This window comes from Lycium ferocissimum, chromosome 9 (assembly GCF_029784015.1).
Source record: "Lycium ferocissimum isolate CSIRO_LF1 chromosome 9, AGI_CSIRO_Lferr_CH_V1, whole genome shotgun sequence".
Taxonomy (NCBI): Eukaryota; Viridiplantae; Streptophyta; class Magnoliopsida; order Solanales; family Solanaceae; genus Lycium; species Lycium ferocissimum.
In genome coordinates, this window is record NC_081350.1 from 31,120,897 (window position 1) to 31,143,331 (window position 22,435).

Consider the following 22,435-nt stretch of genomic DNA (forward strand, 5'->3'; position numbering starts at 1 on the left):
TGAATTTCTCAACTTCTGGTAATTAAAATTACAAGAATTTGATTACATTTGCTGCGGTCTACAATCCTCCACCCAGTACATAAAAGAAAGATGGAAGTTTACTTTTGTTTAGAGCCATCAATATCAAATAAAATACTATGAAGGAGTTGGTTGGAAGACTACACAGGGGGATCTATGTTAAATTTGTGGGTTCGATAAACTTCAGTAACTTTGACCTAGATCTCATATTTGTGTTAAGAAATTCATTTAACACAGTTAGTATCCTATAGTAAAATTCAGAACCTATAAACTTAAGAGGTTACTATAATGCATATTAAGGGTGTTTCAAGCTTCTTTTGAGATTTCACAAGCTACTTCAAAGGCAAAGGCAAGAGGCATGCAAGAAGTGGGGGTGAGAGATCAGTATGATAGTATCACATTGAATTCATAAACCATTGAGGACAAAAGCCTTCTTCAAAGTAAGGGAAATTAGGTAGGTCAATTCAAATGGTCTGGACTCTGGAGCCTTTGATATTAGGTTGCCTAATATATTAATGTAAAGAGAATAGTTGTCTTCTCTATTTTAGATTTGGTGAGAGTTAAGAGGAGGGGCACGCTATGATACCCTAAGCCCAATGTGAGTTTTTCTGGTTGGATTTGCTTCTCCACCGGCGTTCAATGAGAATGGATAAGAAACTAGTGGGATTGACATAAGGGGATAGGGGTGGCTATATTTCTGGAGAGAATGTTGGGCGAATATGAAGCGTGTGGATACAAGTTATGCCTTCATGTAAGGATTATGAACAATGTGTGCAAGTGCAACTCAATTTCAAAAGGTAGTTAGAGTTGTGAGGATTGTCAAAAATCATAACTCATGTATTTAATCGACGTGAGACTCTAAAACCCTCATGTGCACTCAATATATTATAATATGGGAGCAAAGTGTTGAATAATCTAATCACGAATTTATTAGGCTGTGATAAAATGCCTAACATCACGAATTGATTAGGCTGTAATAAAATAGACCTTGAGCCTAAGGATACAAATAAAAATGGCTATACAAGAGCAATATCAAAAATGCATAGAAGGAAACGAAAAAAGGAATTATTATTAAATTTTCAAAGAGTAATAGTAGGTTGGTCATTATTATTTTACTACAAATTAAATCAAATAATGTCAGTTTTTCTAAATTTTAACATAAAATCGCATCAAATTAAAGAGTAGGTCCAATTTTTAAGCTAGAGAAATTCTCTTTGAACAGCCTAGTTAGTCGAGATCAATAAACATTAATATGAATGGTCCATCCCGAAAATCAGACCATATGACGTCTAATTAAATATACGTTATAGCAAACCAACAATAACTAATCAGAGTGGCGCAGCGGAAGCGTGGTGGGCCCATAACCCACAGGTCCCAGGATCGAAACCTGGCTCTGATAAATTTCAGTAGTGGCTTCCGTCTATTTTTATTTTTTTTGGTCATTTCCCACTTTCCTTTCTCTTTCTTTATTCCTTTTCTAAACTTTTTTGAGTTTTATGGTGCAAAAATAATCAGCTCTTCGTGCAGAAAAAAAAACTAAGCAACCAACTTAATACATAGATTAAGCACTCAAAAAAAAAAAAAAAAGATCAAATACTCATTCATATTCAACTATAATCAGTTCAGCTCGGCCTCAAATCTTTTCTGCTTAGGTGATATCCATTATTCCTATTTCCCACCCGACTGCTCCCCTTTAGCATTTAGTTTTCAGGATGCGGTTTATGCGTCCATTAAGAAGAGTAATCAATCTATCCTTTATTAATTCCTAATGTTTGCCTATTATGTGCCTCTTAATTCTAGAACAATGAACAAATTAATTAATTTTCTCTTGTGATTCATTAAGATGACAAATATATAGGAATAACTAGAATTAATATACATGACAACTACTCCTCCGTCCCAAAATACGTGTCGTTTTAGCTAATTAAACGCTCATTACGAAAATCAATAAATACAAGGTATAGTTTACTAAGTTACCCTAATTATTAGATGTTTCTTGCGACTTGAGCACTATTAAGAAGTACTGTCCACTTTCTCCTTTACACACCCTTTAAGAAACCATTAATAAAAGTATGTTTTTTGCAACATTATCCTTATCTCTATGTTTTTACAACATTATCCTTATCTCTCTCCAATAAATTGTACTCTAATCAATATTAGTTGCTTTAAAAAACAATTAACGTTAAGGTCAAAAGAGGAAAACTATAATTAATTCTATCTTGGTTTTATAAATGGACAAGTATTTTGAGAAGGATGTTTTTATGAATGCGACAACTAATACTTTATTGGTTGAAACATCTTTAATAAAAGGGTATAGTTGGAAACAACACTATTTTTTGTCTTGAAATTCTAAAGTGATTATTATCTTGGGACAAATTTGTTTCCACTAAAGTGACATTTTGGAACAGGGGGAATAAATGAGAATGGTGCACGTGGGAGCGGCTCACAATTCTAGTGCTTGCACCATGGAGAGCCAGTTCATTTCTACATTTGCTGGCGTGGGGGATTTAACCACCATACTCTGGTGATCATAGCATAAACAAAGCCCATACTCCTAAAAAGAGATCATCAGTCGGAAGTTGAAATTTCCACATCCAGCGGATGTATAGCCATCCATTGCTTTCAGCTCAAAGCATATTGAGTTGAAGACTTTCAAAATATGATTTATACACTAAATATGTGTTCACCAATCACTGGCACAAAGAATGCTGGTACAATGTAATAGTGAGACTATACCTACTGATTTAATTGCGTCCATTTGTCATCTGATCATGACTCGTTGTTAACGCAACTACCTGAAGAAATAGCTCGAGTCTTGCACCACCAAAGGATGTGATGCAGCCGATGGGGATCTTTCCTCCTTAATCGGAATCTCGCGTTCAGATATGAAAAAAAAAAAAAAAAAAAAAAAAAATTTTTAGGAAGTGAAGCGCTTTCCGGAATGCCCTACACCGCGCGAATCCAGATATAGTTAGGCTCCAATATAGATGCCGGACACTAAGGAAACCAAAAGGAAAAACACTAGTCTTGGAAAATAAAGAAAAGAAACGAGCATTGGTTCTCCATTCGGCCTAACCACTAATCCACGAGCAACCTTTTTTTTGGGTAAAATTCACAAATTGCCCCTTCTCAACCCCTTTAATTTTAAGAAACAGACATTGTTCTTGAGTTTGAAATTCAACTACATTGGACGCTATTAATACAATTAAAAAAAAAATTGGCAGTGCTAGAGCGGACCTTGAGGCCCTGCCGCCCTGGACGACCCCAGAAGAAAGGGTCCTTTGCACTTTTTTCCTATTTTGTGCTAAACAAACAAGTTTTTCGTGGAACATAAATTTATATTTCCGCATCACAATATCCCACAAGTTATCTGCGCTCGCCCTTAAAGAACTTATGCCCTTCTTGGCATAAGTTCTATTTTGAAGGGCAAAATTAAAGACCAACCCTTTCGTAGGGAAAAACATGCAGATATTCCCAGAAGAAAATGACTAACAAGAAGATTAAAAATGTGGCTATTAATTGGTAAAGTTGAAGGCCAACTATTGTAACTATATATGGAAACAATTCTTTTCTGGAATAGAAAGGCGGAAGAAAATTAAATAATTGTTTGAAACTTAAATTCGAGATCTGCCAACCACATACAAAAAAAAAAAAAAAAAATACATTACGAATTACATATGAATGCTCGGGAAAGCAAGCTGACCTTGCTGAATTAAATGAAAGCTTATACAGAGGGTAATTGTGTCAAATTCTCAAAAGAAAAAAGAAAGAATAATCATTTATAAATACAGCAGAATAAGAGGCAAGAATAATACATGGAAACATTTTCACGGATCTCTGTTAAGTAAATTCTTTAATATCTGTTATGCGTTAATCGTGTTAACATTTCCTTTTAGGCTTGAGCTCTGGCCTCGGATCTACATGCCCGAACTGTTTGTTTGCAGAGCTTCTCACTGTTAGCTAAGGGAAGTCTGTTAAGTATCATAGTTTTGAATGCTGTCTCCATGGGCAGCCACCTTCAAATGCATGGTCCAGCACATCTTCCACTCGTTTAGCAAGTATTATCTGTTAAGCAAAAGAGATCATTAAAATTTAAAATACGCACATGCTTCTACCTCATGAATCATTGAAAAGACACACTTCTACCGTATATCAATGTTTGTGGTATAGTGACAACACACTGATATGGTACTCTCAGGGCCCGCTCAAGGGGAAAGCTAGTCTATGCTTTACAGCGATATTCAGTGTGATTTATTGCAAGCACATCCCTAACGTCTTATTAAGTTGAATAAATCGATACCAATATAAATAACGGAAAAGGCTCAAATATGCCATCCAACTATCGGAAATGACTCATTTATGCCACTCGTCAATAGTTTGGCTCATTTATGCCATCGAATTATAGGAAATGGCTCATTTATGCCATTTATCAATAGTTTGACTCATTTATGTCATCGCCCGTTACCAAAATGACTCATCCATGCCATATTTCATTAAAACTGGTTTTACAATACCATATATGACACATGGCCTTCAACTAGATTATGATTGTGGGTGGATAAGATGTATGGGTCGATTTTTTTTTATTAATTTGGTATTTAAAATTGGACTGGTTTAATTAAACGACGTAGACCTCTAATTGGAGGCCACGTGTCATATCTGGTATTATAAAACCGGCGTTAATAAAAAATGACATGGATGAGTCATTTTAATAACGGGGGATGGCATAAATGAGTCAAACTATTGAGAAATGGCATAAATGAGCCATTTCCTATAGTTTGATGGCATAAATGAGCTATTTCCTGTAGTTCGATGGCATAAATGAGCCAAACTATTGACGAGTGGCATAAATGAGCCAAACTATTGACGAGTGGCATAAATGAGCCATTTCCGATAGTTGGATGGCATATTTGAGCCTTTTCCGTATAAATAATAATATTTCTATGTGAGATTAAAGGTTTTATGACTTTTAAGAATGTTATACTACTGTAAACAAGTACGAAAAAAAGAAAGGCAACACTAACTGTGTGTCAATTTAAAGTCTCTTCTTAAAATTTGGCTTAAGGCCACTAATTATATTGAACTGCCCTTGGGTACTCTCACTGATACATGCTATCAGACAATCAAACTGTCTGAAAAAACCTAAACGGAACACTTTTTTTTTTTATATATAAGTCAACTTTGAAAGGGACTTTTATCTATAACAAAAAAGTTAAACATGAAAATTTTCATAAAGAGATGTACTTATCAAATACCTCAAGACTTGAAAGCACAGTCGCTGGAACTTCAACCAGGTCCTTCAAGTTCCTCTCTGGCAGTATAACTCTTTTAATACCATATCTATGGGCAGCCAAAACCTACAAGATACATTGTGATTTAATATTGAGTATCGAATTACACCCATAGTGCAGACATGTGGGTGTTCTCTCAGACAAGATATGTAACCCCACATGCACCATTGGTTGTACTGGAGCAAAAGTATTCAAGGGGGATCTATTAATAATGGAGGAATTTGGGTGGAAAAATGTTGTGCCAAAATGGAAGCATACCTTATCCTTGACACCACCAACAGGCAAGACCATACCTCTGAGAGTCATCTCACCGGTCATTGCTGTGTCTGCTCTTACTCTTTTTTTACTGAACAATGAAACCAATGATGTAACCAGGGTCACACCAGCTGAGGGCCCGTCCTTAGGTACAGCTCCAGCGGGGAAATGAATGTGAATATCTCGGCCCTCTAGAAGATTAGTTTCTTCAGAAATAGCTAGCTTCAGTTCTGTGGCTCTAGCACGTACCTATACATACAAATAGAATATTCACTCAACAAGGGATTAAGAACTGCTTATATCTACGATTACCATATTTTCATTTGATTCATTAAACTTATATGTCCAAACAGATGCACAAGGAATACACGCTTGGACAGCCAAACCCATCAAACACAAACCAGAAAGTTTCCCTTGTAACACAAACCTTAAAAAGATAGATATAATTTGTGGGCATCAAGTGGAGTTTAACATGTTCTACATGTCCAAGTGTGCAAATTCAGAGCATGAACCCCTCTCCCTGTAACCTATTTCCACTTTTTTTCAGGAAGCAGAGACAAGAACCTTAATTTTTGATTTCATCCAAAGAATAATATCCAAGTTTGATTACATGCAGTGGTGAAAAATACAGCATAAACATCAATCCAGTAACAGATGTACGAAAACATTTATGTTGTGGGTTTTGCAGTCATAGAACATGTAGAGTTAGCCAAAAATGTTATTAATGGTAAAACTGTGTTTCTTATTTTTTTTTTTAAATCAAGAAAACAAGAAATTAATGGTAAAACAGTATTTCTTGGAAGTAAGAAATTCGTCCAAATCATGGAAACAAAGCATATACATCCGTTTGTCAATGACACAACATGATATATGAAAAAGTTGATATGCATCTAAAAAAGAGAAATAGAAGGAAATAAAAACTAAAACAAGCAGACCTTTTATGTACTCAATTGTCAATTCAGATTCCTCCTTTGCAAAATTTAAATTACGGTACTGGTCATTCAAGTGAAGGACTGGCGTTCTCCATTATGTTCTGGAGTAAATTCCTTAACAAAGTTTCTACTTGTGCAATGAAGTTCAGTAAGAGCATTTAACATTGGAACTTAAACTAAGCTTTTATTTTCAAAGGTAATCTTGAAAAGGATGTACAACACCAAAAGAGATTACTTGTATTATTTATTTCTCAACATAACTAAGAGGAAGAGTGAAAATTACCCATGTTAATGCAATCTGAGCTGATTCTTTGATAACATCCCCAAGTTGGCCAGTCAGATGAAGATCACCTTTTCCCGCCATTGATGTGGCCTCAACAAACTGAACCTCTCCACCAACTGCTGTCCACACCAGTCCAACAGATACACCAGGATTCGCAACTCGTTCTGCTGTTTCTTTGTCATCATACCTAGGTGGCTGCACCACAGATCACTGCGTTAATCTCCCATATCAGAAAAAATAACTTCTGGTATCAGTTAGGTATGAACTATGAAGTAATGGAGAAACATTGAAGGTCATGATTGGGCCACATTAGAGGTAATGCTTCCAAGTATTTTGGGCATCACTTTAACTAAAAGCCCTTCTAAAATATTGTTAAGGAAAATGAACCTTGGGCCTAACTCAACCTCAAAGCTAGCTTATGAAGTGAGGAACTGAGGATTGTCCAAGACCATATGAGGAGACAACAACCATTTCCTCTTCATTTTGGGACACTTAATAGTTAATAGCCCCATACACGCCCAGAACTAGATCTCTGGAGCGTGGACGACATAAAATTTGAGCCGAACACTGGGGAAACCACCAATTGCGATGGGTCCGGCAGGTATCAGAAGTAGATGGACCTCGGCCTAACTCAATCCAAAACTTAGCTTGTGAGGTCAAGATTGTCCAGGACTAAATAAAGAGACAAGACACCTTTTCCGCTACTAATGTGGGACGCTTGACAAATTCTACAGATATTGAACAGACAATAACTAAGAGGGACTGGAAAAAGTACTTACACCAAGCACCTTTTCCACCATAGGTTCATCAACCACCATAGGTGAGGCAGCCCTAAATGCACTAGAGATCTCATGATTGTTGACACCCATAGGAATAACTTCCATTTCAACCTCAGCGCTCTCAGCAAGTTTGCCATCCAACAATGGTGAAGAAAGGCGTTGCACATCTTTGGCAAAAGGCACTAAATGTTCTTGTTCTGCAACTTTGACAGCCGCTGCACGTGCTAAGGCAGCTAAATTCCTTTCTAGATTACGTACACCTGCTTCCCTTGTGTACCTTTGGATTACAAGTTTCACCATATCCTACCACAGACCAATACAAAAATCAAGTTGTTAGTTTCTTTAATAAGAAAGAGATTATGCAGAATATGCAAGAACTGGATCAAAAAAAAAACTCCAAAAAGATTTTGGAAAAAAATCTCTCAAGATAATGAGTACGTGGGTATAAAAGTTCGACAAGGCCCTCAAATTCACATGATTGATTACCTAAACACACCAAAAAGAACAAAACAATCACAGGAAATGACAATCATTTCACCGCATTCTGCTATTGTAAAGTTTTGCATATACATAATGTCTATGTTGCTCGGACTCTCCAAAAGTGTTGCCGCGCCCTTGTCGGATTCTCCAAAAATATTGTATTTTTGGAGTATCCACTATCCAACATGCACCGCAAGCAACATAGCACAGTGTACATGGCTGACATCTCGTGAAAAGTGTAAATTTTTGTGGAAGATAGCTAAGATGGATGTTAATACGTTGGAAAATTGAGAAATAAAAAATATAACCGCAGAAAAGGATCCTTAAAGCCAATCACATCATAGTCTTTGTAATAGTCAATATATAAGCATTTTGTTTAAGATAATATAGATTTAACAACCAAATCGGGACAATGCTATGATCTACCAACAAAGATGTGAACAACTGCTTTTAGTAGACCAGACTATCTAAGATATCATATGCAGATATTTCTTTTACCATATATTACTCCACCAGAGTGAAACCAGTATGCAATCATTAGATGCACTTAAGGAAACATAAGACATGCTATGATAATGTTTCTAAAGATCTCAGTACCTCAGGTATCTGAAGGAAGTCAGAACTTAAACCATGCTGATCAAGAACTCGAGGAATTAAATGCCTAATTGCTATCTTAAGCTTTTCTTCTGGTGTATATCCAGGCAACTCAATGACTTCCATTCTGTCCAAGAGTGCGGGAGGAATCGGCTGCATCCTGTTTGCGGTTGCCACAAAAACAACCTTTGATAGGTCGAACGGCACATTCAAATAGCTAAATTTGAATTAAGGAATCACTGCAAACACACATGGAATCTCAAGTCTGATTTTATTTAAAGTAAATGAATCGATTAGCCAAGACCTATATGACAGTCTTTTCAGCAGTTAGTGTGAAATGCGACTGCCGGCAAGAAAGCTTCATATGAAACTTTCAATAATGAAATAAGGTATGCAATGATAACCAGAAAAAATTCACCATCAATCTCCGCATTTGCCAAATTAACAGGCAAAAGAGGATCCCAAGGACCAACTTAATCCTAACCATGATACATGGTATCATATGCATTACTTAAAATAAGACAAAAGATACTTGAAAGAGAAGAAAAGTGATTTAGTGTTTACAGTTACCAAATGCATCATAGCCAGAACCATTTGGATCCAAATAAATAACATAGAAAATACAATAACAAATATGAAAGGATACTGATCATTGAATGTTTTATTCTGTTCGGGATCAAGAACCTCCAATAATGCTGATGCAGGATCTCCCCTCACATCAGACCCAGTCTTGTCAATCTCATCCAGCAGCATAACTGGATTGCGAACACCTACTCTCTGAAAGTTTAAACCTTAAATTACACTTCAACAAATGAGAAACCAGTAACAATCCTTCAGCTTCTGTGCTCTATAGAGTAGAAAGGCAATGTATCTCTTATCAAAAGCTAGTGTAGACTAGAGGCATAGGTTTACCGTGAAGAAATTTCTCAGCTAAACAATGTAAACATCCGTAATTTTGTTTATCTAAAGTAATTTATATTCTCGCTGCATTTAAAACTGCAGTAAAGAACCAAAGAGGATGATGCTAGTTACTTTTTGTTTATCTTGTTAGTTAAGAACAGCAAGCTTCTGGACAGAATACTGGGAATTCATACAAAGGCAGTAGTCAAAAGTGGCGGCTTCAGTCTTTAGGAGCCAAAAGTTAACATGAAGCTCCTGGACATCAGAACCAAAGCCTAAACCTGACAGGGTTCGCTGATTATTATAGAATTGCTCCTTCTCTTATCAAAAGCTAGTGTAGACTAGAGGCATAGGTTTACCGTGAAGAAATTTCTCAGCTAAACAATGTAAACATCCGTAATTTTGTTTATCTAAAGTAATTTATATTCTCGCTGCATTTAAAACTGCAGTAAAGAACCAAAGAGGATGATGCTAGTTACTTTTTGTTTATCTTGTTAGTTAAGAACAGCAAGCTTCTGGACAGAATACTGGGAATTCATACAAAGGCAGTAGTCAAAAGTGGCGGCTTCAGTCTTTAGGAGCCAAAAGTTAACATGAAGCTCCTGGACATCAGAACCAAAGCCTAAACCTGACAGGGTTCGCTGATTATTATAGAATTGCTCCTTATACACTGAAACTAACACAGCTCCAGCTCTAGACAATCCTTTTTGTTTGATAAGGAGACAATCCTTTGACAACTATGCAGAAGCATACAATAGAATCTATGCTTGTGTGGCAACTACACCCAACTGTAACAGAAGAAGGTCAAAAGAAAATTATCTCACCTATTCACTATGCTAGACAGATCCTTCAAAACACAGTGGGACCCGTGCCGGTCAGACAAAAATTGGGTGTGATCATGGAATACAAACCATATTTATTCTTCACCAAGGGTGCATAAACTACAACTATGGCCAAGAAGCATAGTCTGATTAGGGTTTGGGCTTCGATATATGTGTTCATACACACATGAAGTACTGTAAAACTCCTCAGTTCAATAAGACATTTTTTTTATAAAGGCCGTTCTGTTAGACAATTTAATGAAATAAAACATCAGGTACTTCAAAAATTTACTTGTACAAGTTTTGATTCAATGACTTCACAATTAACTATGTGTGTGTGCATGTGTGTCAGTGCATGTATTCATTTTATTCTATACATTTATTAGTTGTATCCCAACACCTGCATTAGAACTCCTATCCGTATCTCCGCATCCTAAGATTTAAGTGGTGACGAATCTTTCTAGATCAAAAGACCTGTATCAAACACCCACATGACGCGTAAAATGGCTTCTTCCTAATCCTGTTGATTTGATCCGTAGGACTTTTCTTTGCAGGATAACTTAGTTGAAACAGTATTCAAGATTGCAAACAGCAGATACAAAATGAAATGACAGAAAGAAATCATCAAAATTCACAGAAAGTTAAGTTTGCACCTTTAACCCATCAATTAGACGCCCAGGCATGCTTCCAATATATGTTCTCCTATGCCCTCTGATATCGGCCTCATCCTTGACACCACCAAGAGAAATGCGTATAAACTTTCTGTCTAAAGCAGCAGCAATAGATGAAGCCAAAGATGTCTTCCCAACACCAGGTGGGCCAACAAAGCACAACACAGGACCTCTCGCATCTGGTTTGAGCTGCAGTTAATTTTCAATTGCATCAGATTATTTTAATGATCAAGGCATGTTTTAACATTATGAATACCAGAAAAGAGCCCAACCTTACGAACTGCCAGATATTCGATTATCCGTTGTTTGACCTTTGATAAACCATAATGATCTGCATCAAGACGCTCTTTCGCAGCCTTTAAGTCCAATTCAAGTTCTTGGCTGGCCTTCTCCCATGGGAGATCAGCAAGTAGCTCCAGATAAACACGGGAGCTATTATATCCAGGTTGCTGAGGCTGCATTTTTTTGAGTCTCCTGATAAAAAGAATTTGGAGTAAAAATTAAAGAGTAGAAATTAAATGGACCACTTCACCAAAACCCAAGCACTCAACATGATCTGCTATACCAGTTTATCAATAATTAAGCACAAACCAATTCTAAAAGATCAAGCAGTTAACAACATAAGTTAGAAAAACAAATTAATCAGCACCTAACTTGTGCCAGAACAGTAGTGCTAGTGAATAGATAGAGACGGCAACACAAAAATCTTGATAGAGAAAAAATATGATTAAGTATAAACTCCAGCGCAGCATAAATTAGTTCCAACGAGGCAACCACTGAAGTGGAGCCAGGCACACATCCTCTCTTCGTGCAGTAACACTTCTGTCTATCATCGGTGACTCGGCCATTTGTCAAAGTGCATCTCTGATGCCAATGATTAGGATCATTGTCAAATGAGTTGTTTTAATCGGAGTCCAAGAGTAGCGCAGGTTTTAATAATGCAGACAGTGAATAGCAGCAACTCAAAACATAACCAAAAGGAAACACCAATATCTAACATAGTTAAGTCAATTAAAACTATGTCCATGGGTAGAGGTGAGCAATCCACCATTTCTGAGATGGTAAAAAAGACGTCATTGAATCCTAGTCAACACACTAATAATTCCGGAAGCATCACAAAAAGAACAATATTACATAGTTCATTCTCTCCGCTGAATAATTAGCGAGTGGATTCCCCACATAAACATTTTCTTACCAATAATTTTTTAATGGAAAGCTACAATTCATTGGACACAAATGATGGTCGCCACATTTGAGAAAAAATGAGGGTTGTATTCACAAGAGGAGAGGAGGATCCTCCTCCCAGGTAGCCCACAACTATTCCACAGTACGCAGATTTCCTCTTCAAATCCATTTTTACATGTAGGTGAGAACCTGCCCCTTCTTTATCTTCTCATGTCTTCTCCTCTTTCCTTTTCACTTTCTCTCTTCTCTCTCCTTCTCCTCCATTCTTATGTCATTGTATTCACTTTTCCTTTTATGTTATTTTGACCAAAAATGAGGATGGTCCAACCATGAGAAAATCTCATGAAGCACATATTGAGTGTCAAATAGTGTACCTTAGTTCCCTCAGAGCATGTTTCCAGATACTTGTAGGCATTCCTGCTCCTTCCATCTTCCTTTCCAAGGCAACCAAATCATCTTCTTCATCATCATTGTCACCAAGTTCCTCCTTTATGGCCTTCATCTATAAGATGAATAAGAATTACAAAACAAAAGAAAAATGAGTACCAAAGCCCAAAGGAGATCAGTTTCCATCAGAACCATCTACTCCTATCCTAAAAGGATTAGGAAAGGACTTCAATCACACCAACCCCAATGTATTGAGGAAGACGAACCAAACGTGAGCAATCATGACAGAGTGAAACAGAGGAAAAAGGACAACAAAAATAATAAGCATATTAAGACCTATTCTATCGGCAGGCACACTAGCACGTTACTTAAATTTGCAAGAAACTTTGGTAGCAGTGGCAGCAAAGGCGTGCAAGTGTGGAGTAAGCAGACAGGCCTTGGGTTTTGAAAGGTATACATCTTATCCTTAACAGTTTTGGGAAAATAACACGATGATAGACTTCCAACCGACCCCAAAACCCAATTCTAAACTCCTCTGGCGTTGCCAAAGATTAAGGTGTCGACAGCAAATACTCCCACTTATCCTACAGTTACCCTCATAACATAGCAAAATGTGGCAAAACTTATTCTCAACTCCCAAAATATAGAAGAAAATATCACAAAAATACCTGCTGTCGCAACAGAAACTCTTTCTGAGACTTTGATAACTGCCCCTCAACCTTTTGGGTGATCTTCTCTGCCACCCGAATTGACTGGACAAGCAAAGGGTAGATAAGATGACTCAAGTGCATGAAATCAAGAAGCAACACATTCAAACACAAAAGCACAGCGAACAAGTAGGTACCTGTAGATGCCTATCAACTAGCTCAGTAGCTTTTGAAAGCCTTATTTTAACATCAACAGCATCCAGCATGGATAATTGTTCCTCAAAGCTAATCTCAAAACTAGCTACAAAAATATCAGCCAATTTATGGACAGGAACTGTCTCCAGAAGAACCTTTGTTCTCCCACCAGTCTTCTGTTTCTGTTGAAGAAAGATCAAACAAATATACATTACTTTCTCAACTTGGATAGAACTCACTCTGGGATATTTTTCATGCTATTAGTAGATGCATTAGCCATCTAAATGATAGAGAACACCTTTGAAAATTTGGAAGTAGTGCATTCTTAAAATTTTACTAAGATCAAGAAGACTTCATTGAATTTTAGGTCCAGAGAATCATCCGTCGCGCATAAACCTTACCCCGAAAAGAAGAAATTTCTAGCTTCTAACAACAAATAGAAGTAGTTTTCACATGCCACGCAGATAATAATAATAAAGGACATATTTCTTCTTCGTTTGAGGTATGTACGACATACTTGCAACAAATCATTCTTGTTTTCTGGGATGCAGCGTGTTTTCTATGTTTAATCTGGCTTTGCTAATATTTCTATAGTAACGACCACCAAGATAGGTTTAGTAATTCGATCTTTTGATCACCCCTTTTTTGTAACCATTTTGGGGACGTCAGCCTTAACACGGAAGATTGGATTTCCTGAATCATGAGTCGTATTATCAGAGAAAGGGGTAGGGAAAAAGATCGAAATCAGGGGAAGAAACATTGGATGCCAGAAGTATCCCCTGTTACATGTAACAGAAGCAGAATTACACATCTTCTCATCCACCCAAAAGAAAAACATTCCCAGCCATAAGTTCTGGAAAATTATTAAAAACTTCTTAGCTACTACCTAGAGGTAATTGTTTACTAGTTGCAACTTAATTGTGCTACAAGGAAATTCAAAGCAGGGAAGTCATCGTAAAGAAAACTTAGCCTCAAATTTTACCTGTTCAAGAATGGAAATGAGCTCCATTGCAGTGGCTTTAAATTGACGAGACAATGCTATGAATTCTTGGTCTTGCTCAATTAACTCCATCACTGATCAAGACAAATAAAAATGCTAGCAATTCAGAATTCTTGGACAAGGTCCTCGTATGTTATTATTTTCAACATTAAGCACCAAGCTCCACCTCCTGTCTCTTGGTCTCCACACCTCACCCCCTCTCCCTCTACCTCTCCTTCTCCCCCTCAGACGCTGGGGTAAAAATAAAAGAATTTACCTATCTAGATCCTACATATGTCCAGTCATCTAAAGAAGAATAACAAAACTCTTACCAGCCTTGTTCATATCAAGAGCAGTGACCCGTGCGGTATAATATGTTCCTCTGGTACTAAGCTCCTGCACATTGAATCTGCATAAGCCCTCTAGTACCACTATATATGTAACTCTGCCACTTGGTTTCTCGACTCCTCTCGAGAGATGTAAAGCTCGGGCTGCAACTCCCCTGAGTTGACATCAAATGTTAAACTTCACAAATACTTTAAGAAAACACGTAAAAAGAAAGAAAAATGACCTATAGTGAACATCCGAATTCGTGACATAATGAGTGAACTAGCATCAAAATACAATAGACAAAATCCAAGCTGCTAAATGATACTCCCTCCGTTCCATAATAAGTGGTTTTTTAAGCTTTTCATTTTGTTTCAAAATAAGTGGTGCTTTAGGATTTCAAGAAGAAATTGATCTTATACTTCCAAAATTACCCTTATTTACATAATCAAGAATCATTAAGCTTTTCTTTTTCTAGGCTTTTAATTAAGGGTAAGTTAGTAAAAACACTCCTAATTTCTAGGAGTGAGCAGTTTCTTAATGAGTGTGCATAAGCTTAAAAAACCACTTATTATGGAACGGAGGGAGTATATCACTAAATCTACATCAAATGGCTTATGACAAACCAGGGCATCCATGTCAATGCAACTATAGGAATGCATCGCGATGCGCATACCTATTATGCCAGTGTATAACTTCCTGTTGATTTTTCGAATCGAGCTTGTGAGTATCTGATATACCAGCCTGATTTTTCAAGCCCCGTTCAGCTGATTCTCCACCCACACCTGCAGTAATTATAACAACTAAATTCAGCAGGGCACAACTATACTATATTTTCCATCCCAATTTACTTGAACTACTTCCTTTCAATTCATCCTGATTTGTTTAACCCATTTCTCTAGGAAACCATAGTTTCGACTCTCACAACTGTACCTTCTTTATCTTTTTTTTGAAATTAAAAGGAAAAAATGTACCTTCTTTATCAAGTTAGTCAGTACCTCAATATATGTCTCAATATAAAATTCTTCGAGCATGACGTTTTTTCTTGCTCTTTTTTCCTAATTTGGGGCATAGGCAATAACATTCAGAATAAGCAAGATCACCTGAAGATACCGCAGCACCCGAAGTAGCAGTCTCAGCTGAATCTCTAACTGGTAATATTCCAATCAGTCCCTTCTCTTCCCTCTGCCATAACTCCTGCTCCACCAATTTTACACTGCAAAATACACATTTGTACATAAGAAAAATACAAACTTTACTCCATATCCTTTGATCTTTGTTCTTCGCCACAATCAAACACACAATGTCTTGTGAAATATTAGCTTCAAAAGTTCAAATCATACCATACCAACCAAGATTATAAAAATAAAAAAAGTTATTAAAAAGTGATAATTTCATATCATATCCAAACAATTAAGTAAAATATAGCTAGTAATCTTTCTGAATATCCTAGTTGAGAATGCAACTCTTCGCTCAAACAATTCCTGTCATCGTCTCTGCTAAATCAAGATAATAAAAACAAATATTTATTATCTCATGCAGTCACATTTCTTCTTGATTCTAACTTCCTAACAAAGAAAGTGACTTTCTAAGATAATAACTATTACTTGAGTGACCATCCGAGAAATGAACTCGCAGAACACCACAAGTCAAACCGACAAAGAATAATTCTCAAATTCTACCACTTCAAAATTCAACTTTATAGCAAGTCAACGAAACCTGTAATCCTCGCGCCCATTCGCAAACAAGTAACTACTTTTCGAATCTCTACATAGACAATAAGCTCAAGTACACTCATTTTTTAAAAATAAAAACAAAAAACAAATACTTTCAGCTATAACAATACAATCAAAAATTGTAAATTTCCTCAGTAAATAACGAACCTTCTAGAAACCTGTAATCCTCGCGCCAATTCACAAATAAGTAACTACTTTTCAAATTTCTACATAGACAATACAGCTCAAATACACTCATTAAAAAAAAAAAAAAAAAATACTTGCAGCTAAAACAACACAATAACAAATTCAGTCAAATTGTAAATCACCACAGTAAATAACTAAAAATCTACCATTTCAACGGTCAATTTTATAGCAAGTCAACGAAACCTGTAATCCTCGCGCCAATTCACAAATAAGTAACTACTTTTCGAATATCTACATAGACAATTCAGCTCAAGTACACTCATTTAGACAAAAAAAAAAATACTTGCAGCTAAAACAATACAATAACAAATTGAGTCAAATTGTAGAATAAGGAAACGAATATTATAGAAATCAACCTGCTAGGAGAAGTGCAACGAATTCGAATAATGGCACCAGGCAACAACACTTTATTCCTAAATGGAAGTATCGCTAAACGGCTTGGAAGTTCAACCGATTCCCCCATACTTATTTTCTCTTCCCCAAAAGAAAAAAAAACTGAGTGTTTATTGCTTGAGAAATCGGTATTTATATAGGGAGGAAATGAATAAGGGGAAAAAAGAAGGAGAGGTGCAGGTTGAAGACGAAAACGATTTCTAATAAAACGACGGCGGTTAACTCAATACTATTTTGTTTCTTTATTATTTCTTGTCCTTTTCTTTGTTCTTTTTCTCGCTCCTCATGATTCATTGCATTGTTTATTCATTGGATTGGATTATTTTAATTGGACCTTAATAAGTGACAACTAATCATAGAGAAAAGAAAGAAACGTAATTGGAAAGTAATTGCGCTTAAGCTCCTCATGATCCTCTATTTTGGCATAAGACCTAACTTTTGGACTTTTTGATGGTCGGAAAAGTGGTATCAATTAGGTAACAAGCTACAGAATGATTGTCAGCTTAAGTATGTACGTATTAAATGGGTTCATTACTTAAGCAGAGAATTTTAATTTTGTATGAAGTTTAACTTTTATGTGCCGATGATATGCATTTTTCTAAATAATCATGTCATTATTAGGAATTGTGTGTGTAAATTTTTTAATAAAGTAGTGATTGATATCTTGATAAATAACTAAGAGTTTGGTTACTAGTTGAAGTTATGCAGGTACTAGAAATACAAGGATTAATTATACAGGTTTTAGTTATGTCGGGTTAGTTATTCCATCTTTTACTCTACATAAAATAATTCATAGTTTGACTCACAACTTATACTTGTTTTATTTATGTAGGATTGTAAAATGATAACTAAATACCGTACTTTATGTATTGAATATTATATAAAGCAACTACAAAACTGTCAAATATTACATGAGTTATGCTAGTTCATAATTAATTCCCTTCCGGCCAGCAACCAAACGACCCCTAACCTACTATAAAAAATTTAACTATACTATATTGTTAAATAAATTTACATTATCATTTGTTTATGACCTGAATTGTTTAATGAAGTGTTAAAGGGTGTGACAAGTCAACTAGTCAAGCACTACTTGTCTACTTGCACGCTAGTTGATGACTGATTGGTGCACTTTGCCCAGTAAAAAAGACGACTGCATGTAGAGATTGATTCAACTTTGTAGTGTACATCTATCAGAAGTTGTACTCTTAACAAGAAAAAAAAGTGATTTATATGCTTCCTGTGAGTCGTGAGATACAAGTCTTTTTTAACTATATTATGTATAATATATAATAGTTGAACTTAATATTCCCCTCCTCCGATAATCATTGTCTTTCTAGTACTTCCCAAAAGTAAAAACAAAATTATCATATTTTTTCCAAAATTGTTGAATTTTCATATTCCTTTACCGGGTTGTCCTTTGTACTTTTCAAGAGCCAATTAGTTCCTTTTTTTGTTAGGATTTATCATTATTTGGCATGAAAAATTACCCAACTTGTAGTACTTGCAAGGCATTTTCGAGATAAAAAAGCTTTATTTTCAAAAAAATAATAAATAATTCATACAAGATATAAGCCCAAAAATTGATCAAATTTCCCTCAAGGAGTGAAATTTGGTTATAATTGTTGTTGGCCTGACTCAAAGAACTTCCAGGACTTCGACGTATATATAGAGCTCCCTCACTCTATAATAGTGGCACTAAATGAACTTCTTTGTTTCGAGACATATTTAGGACTTCTTCTCTAACTAAAAATGTATCCTTACACATAGTTATCCCATCATTTTTTTGCGCGAATTGCCCTCCTTTTGGGGTGGTCTTTATTTGCCCTCAAATTGCTGGTCTTTATTTTTTTTCCCTTTGCTTAAAAAGGTGGTCGAAAATATCTTGAGATTCTGGGTTTGACCCCCCGCTCAGTATAAAAAAAAAATTCAAGGTAAGATTTTGCAAAAAGTCTGTCTTATAAGGCAGACCTTTAGTTATACCTTAAGGCAAAGTCTGCCGCATAAGGTAGACTTTTCCTTAAGGCATAACTAAAAATTTGCCTTATAAGGTAAAGTCTGCCGGAGACTATGAGACTTTTAATTATGCCTTAAGGCCCTTTTTGCAAAGCATTGCCTTGCGATTTATTTTTTATTTTTATCACTAAGCCGGATTCAAACCCAGAATCTCGAGATATTTTTGACGAAGGATAAAAATTAAAGACCAAGCAATTTGAGGGCCAAAAATTAAAGACCACCCCCAACGAAGGACAATCGAGCAAATTGCCCTTTTTCCATTAGAATAAGTCAAAGTAATGATATCATAGGAAGGATAAATATTATGAAACTGTTTCTTCTAGTGTTATCGATTTACCTTTAAAGTTTAAGAAAGATTTATTGTGATAAAATTTATTTATCTTAGCTTATTACTAGAAGTGAACTTGTATGGATTTAAGAGATAGCTATTTTTTTCTGTCTAATCTATGTTTTATTGCTATTTTCATATTGAAGTAAAGGCAGAACTGCCAAAAATCAGTATAAAATAAGTACTTTGGTCAAATATACAAGAAAACTAAACACCTTTAGCTTTTACTCATAAAAATTGAAGGCGTTAGTGTTTTCTTAAACTACGTGAGAGCGCCATTAATTTTTGCCAGGATTAATGTATAAGTAAAAAATTATGATTTATTCTATGAAATAACCCAAAAGTTTATGATATGTCCCTAGCTTTTTTTACTTTACATTTTTCACTTTTTATGTAATTTTAGAAAACAAGAAGGTTGTATTACACCTATCAAATTTGTCCCTTTTAAATTATTAAGAGAATTGAATTTTTACATGTATAAACAATTTAGTTAGAAAAGGGTAAATTAATTCCAAAAACCAACAATTTTTAGAAAGGTAACACAGCTTTGAGACATCCAAGAATGGAAATAGGACAGACAAAATGATAATACAAGGAACAAGGAGTTTTCTTAAAATTTGTGGTCTAAAAATATTTTCATCTTCCAGGATTCAAGAGTTAGATGAAATATTTTTAACATGTGAAAAGTTTACATATTGTCATTATTGTTTGCAAATTTAAAATTAATATCATGTACAAATGGTAAATCTTCTTCTTTTGAAGAAAAAAAAAACAAATATCTTCTGAGGAATGAATTTTTAATCTTCTTTATCAATGAAATATCAAAAAGGATACCGAATTAGCTGGGGAGTTGTATGCTCTCATTAATGGATAAGGAAACAAACCGACTGAGGAATGAATTTTTAATCTTCTTTATCAATGAAATATCAAGAAGGCTACCGAATTAGATAGGGAGTTGTATACTCTCATCAATGGATAAGGAAACTAACCGAATTTCGAAAATATCTCCATTCAACGAAATATCTTTGCGAACAATTATACATTGAGTTCAATTATAGAGTATGGATGTTTATGAAAATTTAAATATCCGGTCTCCTACACGGGGCACTCATGTCCCACTAATTTAAATTTGTGAGACGTATGAATTGTTTGAGAAAAAAAATACCTTTTATCATAATTTTTAATATTTTTTAAAATCGAACTCTAAATTTATGTGATAAAATTGTTAAATGAATAGAACTATAATATACTGATACTAGTGTGACGCGACCTTATTCCTTGTAGTGAAGAATCAAAGGTCATCATCTGTTAGATAAGGTTCATATGTTGTGCATCTTAGTCATCTGCTCGTCTGTGGAGAAATATAACTCTCACCAAAAAAATTGCACAATTAATACTAAAAAATAAGATGAATAACTTTTTATTAGGAGACTAATTCTTTTTTAAAATAGGAAGGTAAGTCAAATTCTTTTTTGCTTTGTTTTGTTTCTCATCCGGGTTCGATGTCGGCAGTGAGATTCAGCTAAATTCAAATTCGAACTAGGAGTCACATATTGAGGGCAAAACTCCTCCCGCTTAAACAAAAAGCGATTTCATTATGCGAAGGCTGAACTCGAGACTTTTGAAGGAGTAGTTAAAGACAATTAAAGATTATGATGGGAATGCATTTTTTTTAGCAACATTCTCCGCACGAATCCAAATCAATCACGTCCAAAAGTGAGCACCAAACAACGATAAAGGAAAAAAACCAATCCTTGTCCTAATTAAGATATGTTGAGAAAATGGAAAAAATGGATATAAGAAAAAAACGAATAGAATTCAAAAGCAGTTTTGAGCCGTAGATCTCCAGATAAGATGGAGAAAATAAAACATTAGCAAGGGTATGGTGAACTACTTATTTTGGATGGATAATGGTACGTGTTACTATTCAACTCTGGGACCAGAACGGTTGTCGACATTATAAAGAGCTGGTCCCACATTTTTAAAGTCGGTACCAAGTGGGAACCAATATGTGTGGGTGCTACGTGGCATAGTGGATAGTCGTTGGCTTAGAAAATTAAGGTCCACGTTAAAATAGAACTAGATGTGAGGGTCAATATCCACCTCATGAATGCAACATCTTCCACGTTTCATTAAAATTTAGCCTAAAGTTTTCCATGCATAAATTTTTGTGATCCTCTCTCTCCCAATGTTATACTCTCTCTTTTCAAATTTAGAGGAATTATATATTTTCACATGACAACAACAACTGCATGCCCAGTTTAATCCTGAGTCTGAGGAGGGTGGTGTAGAATTGAGCTTTTATTACTCAAATCTTCTTCCTTTGATTCATATTGAATCCCCTTTTCAGCAAGTGCAATTCTTGCACTCATCCCAAACCCGCTCACACAGGCATCCAAAAGAACAACTTCACAAGCCATTTTGCTTATTTAAAACTTGTAATTGGAAATGGGAATGAGTTATTGAAAGGAACTTACTGATTAGTGAATAAGCTAGGAAAATAATGCGGAAAAAAACAGTATCAGCAACAAGTAATATAATAATAGAAGCAAAAGAAATCAAAGAATCAGATAGTAGGGGAGTAAAAATAATAATGATAAGGAAACTAGACTACCTAGAGCCCCTTTGGATTTGCTTTTAAGCTGGTACCAGCTTATAAACCATTTTTAACTCTTTTTTATACAAAATAGAAAAGTGCTTAAAATAAGTTAAAAAATGCTTCAAACAAGCCAAAAACAAGAAGTTGGGGGGCCCCAACTTTTTTCTTTTTGGCTTAAAAGTCATTTTGGTTTGATCAACGATTTTACTCTTTTGTCTCTTATATTTTCTTATAATTCCAATATTAATCTCGCTACTAAAAAAAAGTGCTTAACAACACTTGTGTATCAAATATATCAACAACTTTTTTCAAAACTTGACTTTTGTTCAAACTCGCATGCTTCTAACTTATTTATAAAATAACTTTCAACGCTTAAAAAGTACTTTAAGCACTTATGCTTACAAGTCTCTTTTTTTTCAACTAATCCAAACGCGCT

The 22,435-nt window shown here is 35.4% G+C and overlaps 1 protein-coding gene and 1 non-coding gene across 3 annotated transcripts; one reads left to right on the top strand and one right to left on the bottom strand.

Moving 5' to 3' along the window:
• Positions 1–1,345: 1,345 nt before the first annotated feature.
• On the top strand, positions 1,346–1,417 carry TRNAM-CAU (transfer RNA methionine (anticodon CAU)). The gene has a single exon. It is a non-coding gene; the product is annotated as a tRNA-Met (tRNA).
• A 2,283-nt stretch (positions 1,418–3,700) lies between these two features.
• On the bottom strand, positions 3,701–17,186 carry LOC132030258 (lon protease homolog 2, peroxisomal). 2 transcript variants are annotated; one of them, XM_059419818.1, is made up of 17 exons: positions 17,023–17,186; positions 15,848–15,960; positions 15,421–15,529; positions 14,750–14,919; positions 14,421–14,512; positions 13,441–13,620; positions 13,265–13,348; positions 12,584–12,711; positions 11,297–11,498; positions 11,007–11,213; positions 9,279–9,409; positions 8,636–8,849; positions 7,559–7,861; positions 6,780–6,974; positions 5,568–5,813; positions 5,274–5,375; positions 3,701–4,083 (listed from the first exon to the last, which is right to left on the bottom strand). In XM_059419818.1, exons 1-17 carry the CDS (start codon positions 17,127–17,129, stop codon positions 4,000–4,002), a joined length of 2,667 nt encoding a protein of 888 aa, XP_059275801.1. In that variant the 5' UTR covers positions 17,130–17,186; the 3' UTR covers positions 3,701–3,999. The 2 variants fall into 2 exon arrangements, with proteins under 2 accessions (XP_059275801.1, XP_059275803.1); XM_059419820.1 differs by having other exon boundaries at positions 15,421–15,520; positions 15,845–15,960.
• Between the last annotated feature and the right edge of the window lie 5,249 nt (positions 17,187–22,435).